Source organism: Augochlora pura, chromosome 3, assembly GCF_028453695.1.
Source record: "Augochlora pura isolate Apur16 chromosome 3, APUR_v2.2.1, whole genome shotgun sequence".
NCBI classification, from domain to species: Eukaryota; Metazoa; Arthropoda; class Insecta; order Hymenoptera; family Halictidae; genus Augochlora; species Augochlora pura.
In genome coordinates, this window is record NC_135774.1 from 31182988 (window position 1) to 31202163 (window position 19176).

The 19176-nt window shown below is 50.4% G+C and overlaps 1 protein-coding gene across 4 annotated transcripts in view; it reads right to left on the reverse strand.

The window, feature by feature from the left end:
* LOC144468035 (max dimerization protein 1-like) overlaps positions 1-19176 on the reverse strand; it is a 122303-nt gene that overhangs the window by 94694 nt on the left and 8433 nt on the right. For all 4 annotated transcript variants that reach the window (XM_078177155.1, XM_078177156.1, XM_078177157.1 and 1 more), the window contains exons 3-4: positions 16114-16207; positions 14492-14521 (exon numbers count right to left, since the gene is read on the reverse strand). In XM_078177155.1, coding sequence (XP_078033281.1) covers positions 14492-14521; positions 16114-16207 — 124 coding nt within the window. The remainder of the gene's footprint in view (positions 1-14491; positions 14522-16113; positions 16208-19176) is intronic.

Sequence of the window (19176 nt, forward strand, 5' to 3'; positions counted from 1 at the left end):
TGTGATCGATCGGAAACGGATATCGATCCCGGGCGCGCTGTCTGGCTATCAGATTGGAAGCGAATGTCGAGAGAGAGAGAGAGAGAGAGAGAGAGAGAGAGAGAGCGTCGGCCCTTCAGGGATCCGCGGCGCGAAGGACGGAGCGTGGGCAAACGCGGACGAGCTGCTCCGGGGGTCCCCGGCATATGTCATTTACAAACAGTGTTGCATCGCAATGGCGAGCCGAAGGGAGAGAAGAGCGAGCCTTCGAGCGGAGGAGAGAGAGGATCGTCCCAGGAATCCAAAGCAGGGCGGAGGAGCTCTGCGGAAGCTGGGGAGATTGGAAACGGTGGCCAGAGGGGCGCGAGATCGAATGAAACTTTTCTCCCCTTTATCGGGTAACGGTGCTTCCTCCCTTCCCTCCACCTCTCACGCGATTCTTAAACTGCCGGCATTCGCCGACTCTCTCTCCGGCAACTTTCGGCAACTTCGCGGATATTTCAAAATGTAGACGATCTTCGGCCAAGGAAGAATTATTTCCCCCGGACAACCCCTTTCCCCCCCGACCGCCGCGACGGATTGTTGTCGAGCGACTGACCTAGAACACTTCCGCTTTGAGTCCGACAGAAACGAGCAATTAAGAAACTTGGCCTCCCTCGCGCGACGATTTATTTCGCGAGCTTTGTTTGTTACCGATAAATTCCTATCTGAAAACGAAAGAAGAAGGAGAGGCGGCGCTAAAGGAGGCGCCGCGTAAAAGAAACATTTCCGAGGAGGGGAAGGAATAATTGGAACATCGTTCGCAATTTACTCGCGTCACGCGTCGAAGAAAGCGACGCGAAGTATAGTAATCTCGCCGTGCGATCTAAGAACCGAAGAACCGCGTTCGCCCGTGCGATTACGAATTACGCGGCTCGCGAAGGAAAACGAGGGAGCAGCTTTCGGTTTATTGATCGACTTTGATCGAGCCTCGCGTATCGCGTTACCGAACACGTTTCGCTGTTCCAGCGTTATCAACATCTGTCGGCGGGAGATTAATTTTCGTCGAGAGAGAAAGAGAGAGGGAGAGAGAGAATTGAAAACCGAGTGCGATAAAGAGCCGTGTAGCGCCCATCGAAGTCGGATCTCGCGAAACTTGGTTATCGAATCGTCGGATAAGGGTTGCTACGGTCGAAAAGATGATCGCCGAAACGCCGCGGAGATCGGCCGTTCGTATTCGGTATAATACCGAGAGAAATGAAACTGACCATTGTCAACGGCCGAAGATCGATCGCACGCGTTGTATCGGGTGTTTTCGACAGAATTATCGAGCCCCGAGAATTTACAATAGCGCGATCGTCGCGCGCGCGGCTGACAATAGAGAGATAAGATAGGTGGTAAAATATGAGAACGATAGATAAAAGAGCGAGTGTGCATCGAGGAACTGGCAACCCGCGCCGAAGAAAATTCGATCGGACCCCGACGGCGTTGTTTGCCGACGAAACGGCCCGATTATCCTTCCTCCCGATAGCCTTTTGACACAATTAACGACAGCGCCGCACGCGGTCGTCGGATAAACGGACGCAAAAAAGTACGCGGAATTGCTCGGAAATGAATATCGAAATGGAAATCGAGCGACGCGGCGGTCTTCGAATCGCGATTACGAAATTGTGCTCCGTGTCGATCGGTTATCTTATTTACATGAAAGAACTTTCGCGGTTATCGGAGAACGGATATCTGCAGGATCGATCGAGATCGATAAGATCGCCGAGATGTTATATATATATATATATTCGTTGCTTCCTTCGCTAATTATACCGGCGCTCGAGATGATAACGATTATCGTTCCTCGCGATTGCTATCGATGCTACGATTCGGCGCGGCGGCCGCCGCTCGATTCGCGCGCGACTTTCTCCTTCGTGTCGCGTGTGCTAACGAACTGTGCGGCCCGTTTCGCAGTAATTAAAATATTTATGAGTCCGCGGACAGCGACATTGTACCCGAGTGTTTCACTTATCTTGACCGACATAAAGTATTCCGATAACGTTCGGCGGGCTCTCCTTGATATTAACTGCATCTTGCTTGAAATATCGTGGCAGCGCGCGTAGCGTGTGTGTAACGGCCTGCTGTGTTGCATCAGTTCCTTCTGCGTGCCCGGGCAATAATCAGTAATCGCAGCAGCATAATAATAATAATAATAATTAATATATTCGGCTACTTGTTAGAAGCTACGAAATGTAACCCGTCAAGAACCTTTTTCTTAGCCCTAAAGGAAATCTCGGCGGTTATCGGGTCAATTTATTTCCAGGATCTCTACAGAATTTATTTGTTCGCGGCAGGTGGTATTAACCCTTTGCGGTCGGTGTACCCGACATTATTAAATCATCGCAGAAGTCGACGTCCCCGTAGTGGAGACATCTTGAAGTCGCTATAAAAGTCGATGTCCTGTGGCGGAAACCTTCGTAAATCGCAAAATGACAAAACACTATCGTCTACTATGCCTCGTGACCATTTTCAACAAATTTTCTGCGTTTAGATTACTTGGTAGCGATCATCTATTGACTTCAAATTCTGTAAAAAAGAATAACTGCGAAATGCTAGATTTGCTCCGAGCAGCAGCTGGTACTCTCTAAATCTGCCGACCGCAAAGGGTTAAATGTACAGGAGTCGAAACCAGCGAAACACCTTGTATAGGAGAGAGTGGGCGTGGCCAAAATGCCGAAGCGGCTCCGTTTCAGTCCGGCGGCACATGCGAGACCCGTTCGAGCCAAAGAAATTTCGTTTGCCCGGTGTTCACACCTCGGATTTGTCCGGGCTCAAAAACGTGGCGGAAAGTTCCTTGAACTTCGCGGGTGGTTCGCCGACGTTCACGGGTATCGTGTTCGAAGTTGGCGTGGAACGAAGTTGCGAGCGCGCAGTTATCGGCGACAATCGGCGCGAGTGTGGCGCTCCGCTCGCTCCGCTCGCGCCGCGACCAAGAACTTTCCGAAAGAAAAAATGATTTGGAAAACGCGAGCAAACCCGAGGGGGCTAAAGAACGGCGCGCACGCAGCCAGTCAATAAATTTCGATTCGCTGCCGCAGATATAGTTGTGCGCCGTGTGCATGCATTAACGCGCGGGGCTGCGCGCACACACGTAAGTGCATACATCTTTTAAATCTGATAAATGCATGTACTTACGTACGCAGCGGCGATGAAGCAGTGTAAATGCACCGTGCTCGAACTATGTAGTACACACGGCCGGGAATAAACGATCGATGTTATTTGCGCGGTCGGCCCGATGTTAAATTAATTATTGGCCACACGCGATGCGTACGCCGCGCGGCACCGCCAGATATTACGTCCGGCGAAAATTGCTAAATGAATATTCAACGTGGAAATACGACGCCCTCGCGCCGCGAATAGGTTACCGGCTTTTCAACCGATCCCATTCGCCGGAGAAAATCGCCGGCCGTTCGCCACGGAACACGCTCGTCCGGCTGGGATCGGCAGACCTTCGAGGTGCGCGCGCGTTCGAATCTATTCGAGAATTTCCGAAGCAATTTCGCGTCTTTACAGCTGATTCGTTTGCGGTATAAACGTCTAATGTTATTTTAAATAGCAGCCGAAGATTTATTATCAATCTGTGAAAGAGAGAGAGAGAGAGAGACAAAAAGAGAGAAAGAGAGACGTCCAGCCTGGAGATTTGCAGAAGCCTGTCGAGTACGAGCGTTATTCAATTATTCGAAATCGGAATAAAATGAGGAAAAATGAGTTGGTTTTTCGAGCGGGAATTTACCGCTAATCCGGCTCTCGATACGGTTTCGAGGATCCCGCATAGCGGGGCGTCGGTATCTCGAATGAATCTCGATTTGCTCGCGGAATGAAAATAGTCGTCGCAGTGATTTATCGCGATCCGCGAGCAAAAACAAATAAGTTCGAAGCTCCGGCGAGCAACCGGAATTAATTAAAGACTACAGACGCGAGCGCGCAAACAGCCGAGAATCTCCGGGAGAGGCCGAGGCTCGCGAGCTCCCATCGGTTATTCAACGGTTGCAGCGCAAAGGCTTCCACCGATGAATGTTCGATTCGATTTATTTTTGGTGGCGGACGCGCAAAGAGGTACGTTTACCCCAGCCACTCTCTCGCGATCGGATACCGCAAATTTGCGGGAGTATCGATCATATCCCGAAGAATTCTCTCGTCTTCCGCTCCCCGCGGACGAGCGGGCGAATTTCGCGCGACAATCGCGCGATTGGCCGGGACAGGCTTTCCTCCTATCCGACCAAGATTACGTCCTCCCGTCGCCGCGGCACCCGTCCGCAGACCAACCGGAAGTTGCCTTTAACGCCGAGCGACGGCACAAAGGCGGTCACTTAAAAATTCAATGCATTTGAAATTGGTCAGGAATCGTGTCTCCCGGCTCCCCGCGGACACTCGGACCCGGCTTAATTTTCGCTGGCGCCGCTGTTTTTCGTAGCTTTCGGGGCACGAGCATCGGAGCCCCGAGGCTCTCCGCGCACGCTTTTGGTTCGCTGCACTGTTGCACGCGTAGCCGGAAGAAGGAGCATTTTGACCCTCGCCTCGGCTGCCTCGCGCGCGCCGTCCATCCAGATCGATTCGAAATCTGGCCGCTCGAAACCGGAGAACAACGCGTAGGTAGAACGTGCTACGAGGCCGACCGGAATGTGCTAATTTTTCAGGGTTCTCTCTACGCGAACAGCGGATGAACGAATCCAGGCTAGCTGTACGAATATACACGGTGACCAGAAAGACGTCTACTAAAGATTCTAGCTCGAACGTGGAGCAACCGAGTTCTCCGGAATTACCGGAGAGTTTGCGGAGATCTGGGAGCCGTTTCTCGGAGGCAGAGGCGATCGTTTTCGGCTAGAAGCGGGACGAAATCGAGGCAAATGAAATCGTCGGGGATCGATGCGACTCGGTCGCATTTAACGGGATCCCACCCCCCGGCTAATTGCTGGCGGCGATCGATCCGGGACGAGCTCTCCCGCGTGTACCAGGAGCGTCGATTGATAAATCACCGCGTTCCCATGGTAAGTTCGACCGCGGATTTATTTTCGACGCGTTGCAGCGCGCGCGCCAGATTTAGGACAGCGAGTCGTTGGCCCCTGCGTTCGCACGTTTGCCGCGCGTGTTGCATACTTACGCACCTGTGCCGGCCCACTTTCGCGGTCTGTCCTCGGAATACGGGCGAAATCAATCGCGCATGGAAAAGAAAAGAGCGCGAGGCGAGGCGAGGCGAGGCGACGTTCTTCGAATCGCGCGACTGTTATCAAGCACCGCGGCGCGGTTTCGCAAGCGGGTTCAACTTCCTCGCGATCCGTCGCGAACAACCTTGTCCCCCACCCGGCTCTCCTTTTTCTCCGCGCAACGATAGAGAGATGCTGGATCCGGTTATCAGACTGACACGCTCGTCTACTGTCTGTCTGTATCAACGACTTCGGCCGACAGCCAGGCCATTTAATCGCGTTGCTCGGAAATGCACGCGCGTCAGCCAGCCCGCGACAGCTTTCGTTCAACGCTAGATTCTCCGAATCATTTTTCGTTAAACGCACCTGTTAACGTGAACTTCTAAAAGTAACAATACAACACATTTATTCCGAACGCGGCAGCATATCGATATCGCCAATCCGGCTGGAAGAATTATTTAGCCACGGGGCAAATAAATTCGGCTGTCCGGATACCCGGTTCTCACGCGACTCTATCAAGAATTTCATGCACGAACGACGTAAATCAGAGATCCGCCGCTGTACAGAATGTATTCGCCCTGCTATCGAAGTAGTATACGCCGCGGCTCCCGCTGATTAATACTATCGTCCCTGCGGTCGGAGCGAGGGAATTTTTCCCCGGGCAGAAATCAGTAAACAGAATGAATTATGAACAGAAGAAGTTTAATACGTTCATAAGGAAAGCTCGAGGATGGATGGCGGTCTGTGGCCGTCTTCCAGTGCTTTTATGAGTGCCACAGACGTACGAAGTTTGGCAACAATATCGGGCCGTGGCCCGAGCATTTGTCTGGCTCTTATCTTGGCCGCTGCGCCGCGGCGCATCGCGCGCGCCGCTCCCGAGATACCATGTCGATAAATTCCCATAAATTCCCATAAATTCCGATGGATTCTGCTCGTCGAGACGAAAGGAACGCGCGCGCGCGCTCACCGTGTTTACGAAGACGAGAGCAACCGGCGCGGAGGCCAGGTAATGGAACAACGCATAAATCAACGATGCAAACAAAGATCGGGCGCGAGCGAGCGCGCGCGCGCGCGCGCGTCACCCGTCGTAACGAGGGCCCCACCGTGTCTGCCCGGCTAATAAGCCCGCATTAGGTGTCGGTTAGATACAATTACGAACGTTAGTGACTGTTTATCGTTATGCAACGGCCGTGTAGTTCGCGACAGGTGGGCATTAAAGTTTATTAACAGTCGACCGACTGGCTGTGCCCCTCGAACCTCGTGGTCAATACCGTGATTCAGGAATTGTTCCGAGCCGCTCGGGGATCATCGTTTCGAGGCCGGCCGTACCGAGAGCTTTGAACATTTATTTATGACGCTCTCCGGAGAGATAGGGGACCGAAACTCCTAATTTTAGGACCGGAGCACCGGTAGTCCCTCCCCACCCCCCGCAGTACAATACCTGCTAAGTAACGACTCTATCTACCCTCATCTTGGGGGCATTCATCCCCCCCGTTGAAACTTGAATCGAACGCGGCCGTGCTTTCCTACCGAGTCGAACATGAAAGAGAATACCAAACGAAATTCCTTCCCACCGGCCCTCTATATCCTACGTATCCTACTATATACTCAACAGAACGTCTTCCGAGCATCGCGTCACCCGCCTGTCTATATGCTTTATTAACGCGTCGATGACTGATCACGAGTCACCTCGTCTTCTTGTGTCCGGACGTCGTAGCGGAATTGCCGGTGCGTTGACTCGACGCGTCGCTTTTCCAATCGGAGAGTACGTTTCCATTGTCGAGGATCGTTTGAAATTCTTAGATACGCGTACCAGGAATCGGCGGTGCTCGTAAAGGAAACCGTCGGCTGGCGTGATTCACGCCACACGGTGACGCGACTTTAAATAGCTGGCGAAGAGAAAGAATAAAGCGTTCGACGATAAGATTACGCGGTCGCGTCCTACCGGTACCGGGAAAGGAGACTCGCGGAAATCAACGGGGGAAACGATCGCGACGAAGACGAATTGAAATGGAGCATCTTATCGGAAATTACCAGCGCTATTATCGAACGAATATTCCTAGTGAAAAAGAAAATATTTCGGCTGGACACTTCGTTATTATAGGCCTTGAATATTAGAAGGAAAAATCCGGGAAATCGACAAATTCGCGACGCGCAAATTCTAAATTAAACGTTACACCTTGGCCGAGCCTCGAAAGGTTCCCAGCCCGATCCAAGCCCGGGTCTCGGGGAGCCCGCATAACCCAACCCGTTTTCAATTATTTCGTTCCAGCAAGGCGTGCGCGCGCGGCCCGGCCGAGCGGCACGAAAAACAGGTGTTTTCGATCGGCGCGGCAGTGTGCCTATCCACGGTACACGGCCATTAAAATCGAACGAAACACGGTTCACGCGGCGGGTCTATTTCGGAGGATTAATCCGCCGCGTAGACGAGCATCGAGGCGTCGTTAAAATTTCATTGTCTCGGCATCTACGGGCTGGAGAGCGAGCCGCGTTGCAGCGCGCGCGCGCGAACGAAACGCGCTCAAATGGTTTTACCGTCGCGTCGTCGTAAATAGCAACAGTTGGGAAATTAACATCTGCCGGCCCGATGTAAATCCCCTTGCCGCCCTTCGCTCTCCCCACACCCCCCCCCTTCGCCCCCCCCCCCCCCCCCCCCTCTTTCGCACCGGCCACCCCCAACGGACCGTCGATCTTAAACCTCCTACTCCGGCAAATTGCGCGCGATCGTAAATCGAGGCGTGTACACGGCGCTGCGCCGACGGTGGACGTGTTTTTCCACGGCGATGCAACCGTGTTCATCGGACACGGTCGGGTCCTCGTAATTTCACCGAATCGTCTCTGGATTTTTCGAAAATTCACCAGAGACCACGTCTTTTGTTAAGAGAAAATCGTTCAAAGTTTTTGGACGAGAATGAAGTCAAAATTATGCACCCTTGCTCGTTAACATGGAACTACTGTTTTAAAATCGGACAAACCATCCTCATTTTTTCTGAAGACTATAATAATTTTGACAAGAGTTTATTAGTGTATTATCTAGCAAAGCAGTCCTCGTGTCATCTCAAAATCGATTCGATTTTAAAACAGTTACTCCTTCTAATAAAAGCGATCAAAATAGCTTCTAATAAAAGCGATATCTACTTCCACAAAGTTCCTGGAACAGTTCTTCGCTCGTTCGCGGAGCGATGTACAGTATAATAGCCTTAATTGGACCGTGGGCTTTACGCGCGACAAGAATAAGCAGATATCGTCGCCTCGAAGAGAGCGAAAGCATCGGAAGAATTGAAATTATTGTAGCGTAAAAGTGCGACGATTAAACTAAAATTAGAAGATTGAGACGGTTTCGTTGGTCCAACCGAACGAAATATAACGATCTGTAACGATCGGGACGGTATCGTATCCGGCGCCGGAACACCGCCGGTGACAATGGGAACGCCGCGATAAGAATCGTCGGCGACTCGTAAAAGTGAAAGTAAAAATAGCGATCTCTCGGTGCTTCGCTCGCTATTTCCGAGCTCGCTGCGACGACGATCCAGTTAAACCGAGTTATCCATCTCGCGAGGCAACGACTCTCCGAAATAGTTTTATAGGGGATGATTCCCGGTTAAAACACGCGTCGCTCGCGCGAAACGCATCTCTTCCTCCCCCTCCCCCTCGACGTCGCCCGCGAGACTCCATTTCCGAGGAAATCGCCTTCGAATCTGTTCGGTCGCGAGAATCGGTTTTCTCGAAAATGCTACCTCTCGCGCGAGGAAATTGTTATTTCGCCAATTTTTTTTTCCATCCGCTTCCCTTCGCCACGATTCGCTGCGCGCTATTTTTATCGCGTCGCCGGTTTGTAATTGGACCGCTGAATCTTCGCGCGTTCGTGCCACCGAACGTTTACGCATCGAATATAATAATCTCGGGTGATTATCTTTTTTTTAATTTTGAAAAATTTGTTATTAATATTTGTGGAAAGAAAAATGGAGATTGAAAAAAAATGCAAGGCATTTTTATTTCGCACGAACAATCGAGAAATGGTGATCGCTTCGCTGCTGTCGCAGAAAATTCGAAATACGCGTCGCGTGTAACGCTTAACGGGTGGGTATTTTGAGTTAATTTTGCGAGGCGGTCGCGCGACGGCGTTCCCGACGGCAGAAAGGAAATTGGACTGCGAGACTTTCTATGGCATTGGGAGCGGGCACAGGATGCCGAATCCGAGCGTCTACGTTCCCGGAAACGGGGAAATTTAAAGATTCTTGAATTTCACTCGGACTGGCGCTCGACAAAGAATCGCGTCCGTATCATTTCGCTAACACGCAGCCATCGTGCGGTTATTTCGTATCAACGGGGACGCGAATCTTTCCCACCGGAAACGACTCTCGGCGTAATGAGATATCCACGCGGAGGAGACACGTTTCCACGTACGCGATGTTTTCAATCTTCGCTTCAGAGGGAATCGGTCATTGTCGCCGGCGCGGCGATGGAACAATACGGCGAAAGGATCGCCCCCCCCCCCCCCCTCCGTCTACAATAGAATTTCACGGTGTGACATAACTAGACCGCGGATTTTATGCGCGTTTTATTATTCAGCCGTTATTCGAGCATCCGACGCGTAATCCGGTTTACCGAGGGAAACATTCCGAGCACGTTGAAAAATCCTCGTCCGCGAAAGGTCAAAGGGTCCAGTCCCGTCTAAAGATATGCGGCTTAAACCATTAGCCGCCGCAATTCAAAAGGCAATAAAATTATAAAAATATACCAGTAAAATTAAACTAAGATAAAGTAAACTGAATTTACCATCATCATTATCATTATTATTCTTTAGTTTCAAATTTTATTAACCGTACTATTTTTGAGATATTGGTTGGACGAATTGCTGCAGATATAGAGAGCCTAATATTATAAATTTCAATATATATTTATGTCTTAAAGAAAGGATAATGACGGGTGTTGAGTTAAAGCGGCTGTGGTTGCGATCATGCACCTATTCGTATTAGCTCGCAAGCAACCCTGTTTTATGCCACGCGGTCTATCTGGTATAAATAAATAAATTAAGCCGAGGTAAAAATACCAGCAGAGAGTATTGTTTATCGTTCGCGGATCGCTCCGTTGAAAAATTTCCATTCCGTTCCAATTCTCGGTGTACTTCCGCTTTGCTCGCGCGCGAGCGTGCGTGCACGATCAGACGAACGAACGAGCAAACGAACGAGCGAACGAACGAACGAACGTACGAACGGTCGAGTTAATACACCAAGGATCGTCGCGATCTGTTGGCGAAAACAAATGCAAATTCATTGTCCGGTGTGCAGCGTGCGCGGCGCGTCGTTATTACGGCAATTAATTAAAATTCCTGTCATTATTCGCCGTCCTCCTGCAGCAGCCCTGAAACCATGCGTGAACCGCGGCCGAACGGTCATTTTGCATGCACCCTCAAAAAGACCTTCTGTCGTATTCCTGATGACATACTATTGCGATTGGAAATTGCCGTGCACGCACGTCACCCGATCTACCCGAACGCTTTAAAACAACTGGACATGCGTGCGCTCGAAGGAGCTCGGCCGGCTTCTCCGCGACGCGAGTAGCCGTTCTCAGTTCACACATTGATTATTTCGCGCCAGCTCTCCTAATGAACTCTGATTACCCCCTCCCAACGAGGGCGCCCGACCGCAAACAACCATTGAAAACGATTTATTCAAAAGTTGATACTACCTCGCGATTTTCTATTTCTTTTTAAAATAATTATCGCCACCTTCCCACCCGATCCTGCAGCTATACCTGTTAAGGGGCGAGAAATCGATCGCTAAATTATGTTGCCGGGATGAAAAGTCTCCCATAGTTAAATACTTTTCGGAAGCTGCTTAGCAAACACTTAGTTTTCGGTATCGAATTTCCGGCACGTCCCCTCCAACAGATTATAGAAATTGCAATGCCTCGAGAACTTCCCCATCAAACTTTTGCGTTCGAGTCCTCGATGCAAATATTTGCCGTAACCGGATTAGAGGAGCGATCGCGTTTAGCCCGTTGCCCTATAATTTTCTTCGCAGCCGCAGCCGACGAAGCTACACCGAACGCGTGTTCAAAGTTCCTCGGATGGTCTATCAATTAATATATTACGGTAAGGGTGGTTTCACCGTTACGGGAACATCGGAGACGTTCCGATAATCGAGAGACACGGTGACGCCGATGTGAAAGCGTACCGCCAAACGCGTGTAGAAACTCCGCGGTGGAAAAAGGACAGCGAATGGCCGGGGGGATGATTTAAGTGGCCGAAAGTTGGTCGGAAAACCGTGTTTCCCGCCAGGAGCGTAGTACCAGCGCGGCGCAACCACCGAGTGGAAACAATTAAACGATGCGGGGTCCGCGGGAAACGTTCTCGTGTGCCACGGATTCCCTGAAAGTCTCGTGGCTGCGTTCTCTGCGTTATGTAACGTAACTACATACTACGTGCGGTGTAACGGGGCGGTGCGGCGCGGTGCGGCCCGGCGTGGGCTTTTACATTGCCCGTTTCTGTGCCACGCACCAACCCCCACCCGCCGCCCTGTCCGCCTGTAGTTTCGTCGCTTGGGGACAAAAAAAATCGATAGGCTCTCTCTCCCCACGATTCTCTCTCCTCCTCCTCCTCCTCCTCTCTCTCTCTCTCTCTCTCTTGCTCCCTCTCAGCCACCCTCTCCCTCCGTCCTTCTGTTCCTCCCCCCGGTGATCCCCTGCGAACCCTCCGCCGCAACCCCCGCGGTTCCACCGCGCGCGCTCTCCTGCTCGCTGTGTGCTTTACCGTGCGGAGTTCTCGTTCTCTGGCTGTTCCTAGCGTGCGGCAAAAAGGTGTACAAGCGACTAACAAAGCCTCGGCTTTTTTTTACGTTTATGCACATTTCCGCCCCTCACGGTTTCATGCCGGTGCCCTGGCTGGCTGGCTGGCTGGCTGGCTGCTCTGGCTGCTCTGGCTGCTCTCCGCTCCGCGCCGCGCCGATCCGCTCGAAGAGCGAGCGAGCTGTGCCGGACGGACGGCCAGGCCGAGAGAGAGAGAGAGAGCCCGGTCAGCCCACGAATCCGTTAGCGACGAAACACGCATCGCTAACCTTTGGATCGGTCGCACACAGCCCGCTTTTACACCGGGGCCCGGCCCGTGTAAAAATAAATTCGCAAATGAAACGTGAATTCCGCGTCTTTGTCGATAACGAACCGCGCCGCGCGCCGACCGGCGCCGAGGGTCGTCCGTCCCTGTGTGTCCGCGAGCCCGATTACCGCGAGGAACACGAGAGAAGGAACACCACCAGCTCTCTCTCCCTCTCTCTCTCTCTCTCTCTGTCTCTCTTTCTGCGCCGGATGGCCGGCCACGCCGAATTACAGCGTCAAATGTTCCCTTTGATCCGAATCGATGCTCGCCGATCCAAATTCCCTCGGAAGACGCGCGCGCCCGGCTCAACGCCGACACCGTTGTGCAACGACGGACGCCATCGCGGATTTTCGAGCGGGATGGCACGATTCGACTAATGGACGGTATTCCCTTAAACTGTTCCTTCCTCTTTGTCCGGCAACTTCGCCTGTTCCGAATGTTTGCTCCCTTTGATTTCCCTCTCGGTGCTGGCCAACTCGTTCCCCCGCCGCGCCCCGCCCGCGCAATCCTCGGTTCTAATCCGAGACGATACCGATCCGCGGCGAAGTCTCTCACACGATCCGCCGCCGATCCCCGAATCTCGTGTCCGAACCAGCTGCAGGATTTGCTGCCGGGCGTCCGTCAGACGAGGGTTGGCTCTCTGTCTTAAGGGTGTTCGGACGAAATCGTTCGTGCGAGAGGAACTTCGATTCCGTGGCGAATAAATCGGATGTTTTAATCGAACCGGAATGAGCTTGGAAACGACGAAAGAATCAACGAATACCATTACGTTATTTTCAAATTATTAACGCGCTGAGTGCGAGAGAGGCATTAATACTTTTTAAAAAATTTAATTCTTTCCAATCCCTTTTCAATATTCGAAAGCCAATTGCTTTAATAAAGGTGTTTAGAAGTTCTGCTTTCTCTCCAAGATAAATTCTCTCCGCGACTAAAGTGGACAATTTTTATTTTAGAAAGGATTCACTAGCTTACGATCGACCTCGTACAGTAAATTAATGTTTGAAATATTCCTTGGACGAGCCGTCGCGGGAGTCCGATTCGAAATCGATGAGCCAGTTCCGCGAGCAACTCAACGACGAGGCAGACATTACTGTAAATAATTCGGCCATAAATATCGCTTAGAATTCGAGTCGCAGAAATCTATTACAACGTGTTTAGACGTCTCTTACAAATAGACTTTCAGCATCATCCTGTCCCGAGAGGGGTTATGAATGACTGGGAACAGCGAAATCCTCCGCCGCAGCCGCGCGCGCGGGATCATAGTGAACCGCTTCTCTTTCATGCGGCCGAAGAAGGGACAAGAACGGGGGGCGAGCGCGCGCGCGCGCGCGGGTCGCGACTTATAAATCACGTCGACAATCGGGGTTAGTACAGGCACCCTTGGAAACCTGTTCCACCGTGCGTCTCGTCGGCCATTGTTCCGCTCCATTTCGAACTTTCCTGACCCCCCCGGTGTATAAAAGGGTCCCGTCTAATCACACGTATCACGCATGTTAATTAACGGCCCCGGGGTCCTTTCTACATTGCGAACAACGGCGCGAGATAACCGTAAATTGCTTCCAATTTAACACACAGCGCCTAACCCCGGGGACCATCGTTTGTCACGGAACGAAAAAAAATAGAGAGAAGACGCGGACCGTGTCTCGTCACCTCGATTAAATGGGCTTTCAACTGTACCGTTTTGGGCCCCCTCCCCTTCTTCGCCCACCCCGCGACGTCTGGGACTGGCAACGCGATTACGAAGAGCTACGGTGCCGATTTTCTGCGATCGCTCATTGTAATATAAATATTTCAGAATTAAATTAAAAAGTTATAAAAAAATTATTTTATTTTCGATGGATTCTTCGACAGATTTTATTCCCCCATTTCTATACCGATTAACGATATTATCTTTGAAAATATTTCTAACACGTCGTAAGGTCTCTTCATCGTCGGCGTTGCTTGTAACGTCATTTCGCCTGGTTTATTCACTACGTCATTGTTTTCGTTAAAACGTGAATACGATATGACTTTCAAATTTCTTCAAACCTGTAATAAATGACGAGGCGAGGTAAGTATGACTTACGCTCCGTGTTTCTGCATTAACAGTATCCAGCCGATCGTTCCGCTCTTTGTACGAGCGGACGTGATTTATTCGAGTTTTATATCGCAGCCCGAATTCGCCGGACAGTCGATCAACGAGCGATCGAGGAAATAAATTCCGCGCGAACGTGTCTGCTGCGCGAGTAAGATGAATCGGTGTACTCACCTATTTTTCTCCAATTCATTATGAGTAGTCCTGCGAAAAGAGAAGGGATCTCGTTAGCTTTTTCTTTTTTTTTCAAACGACGAAATCGTTTTATTTTCGACGGTGAACAACGCGTTGTAAAACGTTGTAAAAGCTTGATTCGAACACGAATAACAGCGCTGATCAATGTAGATTATTTCAGACCGTGCCGAACAACGATTGTTCGATAACGCAACATCAAAGGATCATTTCCGAAAACCCATATTTCAAATGTATGACGCCGCGAGAGCGCGGGCTCGATTAAACGAATGTCCGATTGTTTAAACTGTGTGTAATCTGCTACAGATTTTCTTTTTTTTTTTTATTCCTCCCCGTATACGCGCGCGCGGGACGATTTACAGGCTCCGCGTATCCACTGTGCGAAACAAATCGGTTCGGGAGTGGTCAAATTGTAACCGAAACAACAGTTGAGCTGCAGAATTGTCAAGCCACTGACGTGTAGAACACAGCGAGCGGGGAGAGGAGGATGGGGAGGGGGGGGAGTGTGGAGGGGAGTGTGGAGGGGGCGTATTGTAAAACGCGCAGAAAATTTATCGAGTTGGAACGAAGTTATTGAATTTTTTTTTTCGGCGCTCTTCTAACCGAAAACCGCGTTCCGAAAACAATTCAACGAAAATAACTGGAACGAAGTAAGTGCGCAACGCGAGCCGCCGCGTGGCACCGCGAAACAGCGAACGCCGGGATACATCGAACATGTAATCGGCTCGAATCGAGCGAATTATTCAAGAATTACGGAAGCCCGCGTATTCGCCGCGAATGTACAAATGAATTCTCCTTCTGAATACATAAATTGTGTTCGTGGCACACGAGAGGTGGAATAATAAATGATTAATACCGGCGATAACAATGACAGTATTTTCACCGGTCAACAATGACCGAGTCTAATTATAATATATCGCAAACAAGCGACAAATGGAAAGCGTTCTAAATTGATAAACGGAGATGCGAAGAACGCGTCGATTGGGACTCGATCACTCGCGTGATTTTTGGCTAAATTTTCTGCCCCGAACGAATTTAAATAGAAAGTAACCTTTTATGAACTCTTTCACTTTGACGAAATAAATTATAGATGACGAAGAAATAAATTTCAATAAATTTCGTGTGAACTCTAAGGTTAAAACTTTGTTAACTAAACGAACATGACATCACCGTAGGGTTAACGTTCGAATTGTACGAAGGCTATAAAAATTGTATAAGATAATCGATATTTGTTGCAACAAGACGTAAGAGGAATATATAAAAACGTATAAATTACATAAAAGCTGAGCTCAGGAACATAACCTTATTGCGAGCATAAAATTCAAAAATTTCAAACAGGGATGCCTTAGTTTCGTTCGCCGGATTAAAAAAAATATTCAAACACTACGCTATTAATTATATCAACGATTAGACTGCAGATTTTCATACGAATGAAAAACGAACGTGAAGACCGAGCCGCGTGGAAAGTCATCTTATCTGTACAATAATCGCAGTGACTCGATAACAATGACGATGACATGCATCCAGGCCCGTTTTACATCCGACGTATTAATTTTCGTCGCAAAAAATCCGCAGTCCGCTTAATGAGAATAAATGGTACCAACCTGCTGCCCTGGGATTTTTTCGTCTTTGGCCTTTTTGTGACCGTCCGCATATCATCGGGCATCGGCATCGTCGAAGCGTAGCCATGTTCAGCTTCTGCAATGACGAACCAATCGTCAGTGGCTACAGCGAGATCGAGATAGAGATATAGAGATAGACATATATAAAGAGAGAAAGAGAGAGATATGTAAAAAGCGTAAGAGAAAGAGAGAAAAAGGGAGAGGAGAATCGAACCGATATATATATTTCGCGTGGCGAGGATACCGAACGGCGAACGGCGAACGGCGAACGGGGAACGGCGAAGAGGAGCAGGCTCGCGAAAAAACCGCGCCGCGCGGCGTACATGACTCGCGAACTCGTGCTCGTTAAGCGCGTACACGGTGCCGGCGACGTGGCGGAATAAAGTCACGTTCTGTCTTGCGAGCGTAACTTACTGCGGCATTAAAGCGCCGCGCAAACACCGCTTCGCGCCGGCTTCGACGATCCGCGCTCGAAAAGACCGGGATTTATGTTACGATTTCAGTTAACGCCGTCCCGGCGAACGAGGCCGGTCGTCCGAGCGAGTAACCGATCCCCAGTCAAATAAATCCGGGAACGTAACAATGTAGAGTGCCCGGACAGAGAAAAGGGGGAGACTTCCTGCTCCGGGGGAATCGACGACGATCGCGCCGGAGCGCCGGAGCGCCGGCCAAGAGATACGAGAGAGTCCATTGACTTTCGCGAATTTTCGGATCTCTTTGTTCACCGGTTACCGAACCAACGCGCGCCGCGGCTTATTGATTTATCTTGCCGCGCGATTAAACTGCTCCCTTGCCGATTCGACCGGCTGCTGCCGGGCCGCCCGCGGACCAGCCACTTCGACAAACCCTACCCCAAACCCTTTTTCCAGTTTTATAGCGCAGCCGAGTTCATTTTGTAACGGGAATTGATTGGACCTCGAGCGCCCGAGATATCGACTGCTTTTCGAGCCGCGTCTGGGTCAGGGGAGACCCAACTATTCTTTCCCCAGTCCTCGTATTTTAGACCTTTTCTACGATATAGGAAAATCCGTCATTCCGTATTATCAAAGTAATTTGACGAAACGTTTATTAATAGTCGGAACGATGAAGACAACGATGCAGATTTGCAAAAGAATTTCTATATTGTCGAGCAAAGTCAGCCGTCGTCCGGGGGGAACGAGGTGTGAACGGTAAAATAAAACGGTGCAGTCGATCGACGCGATTTTTCTACGGAGAGGAAGCGTCGACCGCGTCCATTTCTCTTCTAAATAAACAATCTCCGTAGCCCCGCGAAATCCAGTTAGGCGAGTGCGGAACGGCGGCCCCCTTGCAGAAAAGTTCGATTCCCGTCAGAAACGACGAAAAATGCAATTACCGGTAGCTACGGGACAATTCCAGCTTTCCGGCATCGATCGGCCGGCTGAAATTACATAAGTGGAAGGGAAAAGAGACGCGGCGAGGAAGAAGGAGGACGGATGGGGGAGGTGGAGGAGGAAGAAACACGTGGCAAGAGAAAAGGAGAACCAAGCAGAAAGATATCCGGAGCAGAAGCGAGAGACCGGGACAGGGAACGCCAGTCACCATAACGAGTGGTGTAAATTATAAATGCCTCCTTTGGCGAGCCTACGGTTCTCCCGATCCTCATCATCGTACAACAGGCCTAATGCCAGCCAGTGAAAAAGAACACGCGCGCCCGCGACATCGACCATCTGTCCTCGTGAAAGAAGAAAAGCGTCTCGCTCGCATGCCATGACCATAAGGCCGCACTCGCGTCATGCAAAAGAGAAATTCGCGTCGTGAATAGCGGGCCGAACTTGCGCGTAGAGAATAAGAGAGAGAGAGAGAGAGAGAGAGAGAGAGAGAGAGAGAGGAGGTACCTTATGGAACTCGTTTTAGAAACAGAGGTGGGGTGGCAGACGCAGGAAGGGGGAACAGGGTTGCGAGAGCTATTTCCAAAAATTTGAACAAAACAGAAAGCCCGTCTGCCCTGCGTGGGAACCGCGCGCGTCGCGACAATGCATCGAAAAGAATAGTGATCTTGTTTCTTCTCCTCTTTTTCTTTTTTCTTCTTTTTTTTTACCGTTGCCCCCCTTTTTCACCTCGTTGACGCTAAATTATTGCCTAGAGCTGTTCTCCTCGGCGAGGCGCGGCGCGGCGCGGCGCGCGTAACAGTTCCGATGAAAGATCGGAATCGCTAAATGCGGGGGAATTCTCGGAAGGAGTTAATAATGTACGTGATTCTTTATCATTAACTGCGCTAATTAACAATCCGCCGTTTCCCTTCCTTTAGAAAGCAGCAATATAATCCGGAGTCGGTATCTCCCGCATTTCGCTCGGCTGAAATGGCGCAAGATGGCGGAGATTAATGGTCCAACATTTTTCCGCAGCGTAGAAGTGGTCGAAGAAATTAATGGTACCGTCGACAGTAACCAAATACCGAAGAGCCACGATTTTTTCCCTCTTTTTTTTTTGCCGAGTAGGGTGAAATCGTAACTGCAGATTTATCGCCGGCACACCAATCATCGCGCGCTTCGAAGGCGCGCGGAGATTAATCAAATTCATTGTAATTCGACGCAGTTCTATTTTATTCGCTCGGCTGTTGTCCATCGACACTGGCATCGCGGCGAAGATTCCTCCGTCGAGTCGTTCGATGGAATTCGAGCCGCGCGCAACGCGTGCAACGCGTCCCACGGTAAAAATCGGAAAAGTTGCGGTAATTAAACAGCGGCGGGCGAAGAAGCGGCTCCTCGGAGGGCCGACGGAAGGGAAATGAAAAGCCACGTGTTATAAGAGTAGGCTACGCCGCGCGCACAATATCCGTCGCATTTCGTGCGTGGTTCGCTCGTTAATGGTCACGTGAATTCTTTTTCGCTAGACCTACGTGTCCTTTCATTAAGCCGCGGGAGCACGTGTGAAGTTTTTCTACCGCCGGCCGACCATTTGATGTCTGAATTAGCGAAGAATGAACGCTTCGGGTTGAAAGAAGTCGTCGGAGACTCGGGGAGCTTTAAATAAACAAAAAAAAAAAAAAGAAAAAGGTAAGCTTTGCGCTTTCAAAGTGGAAGA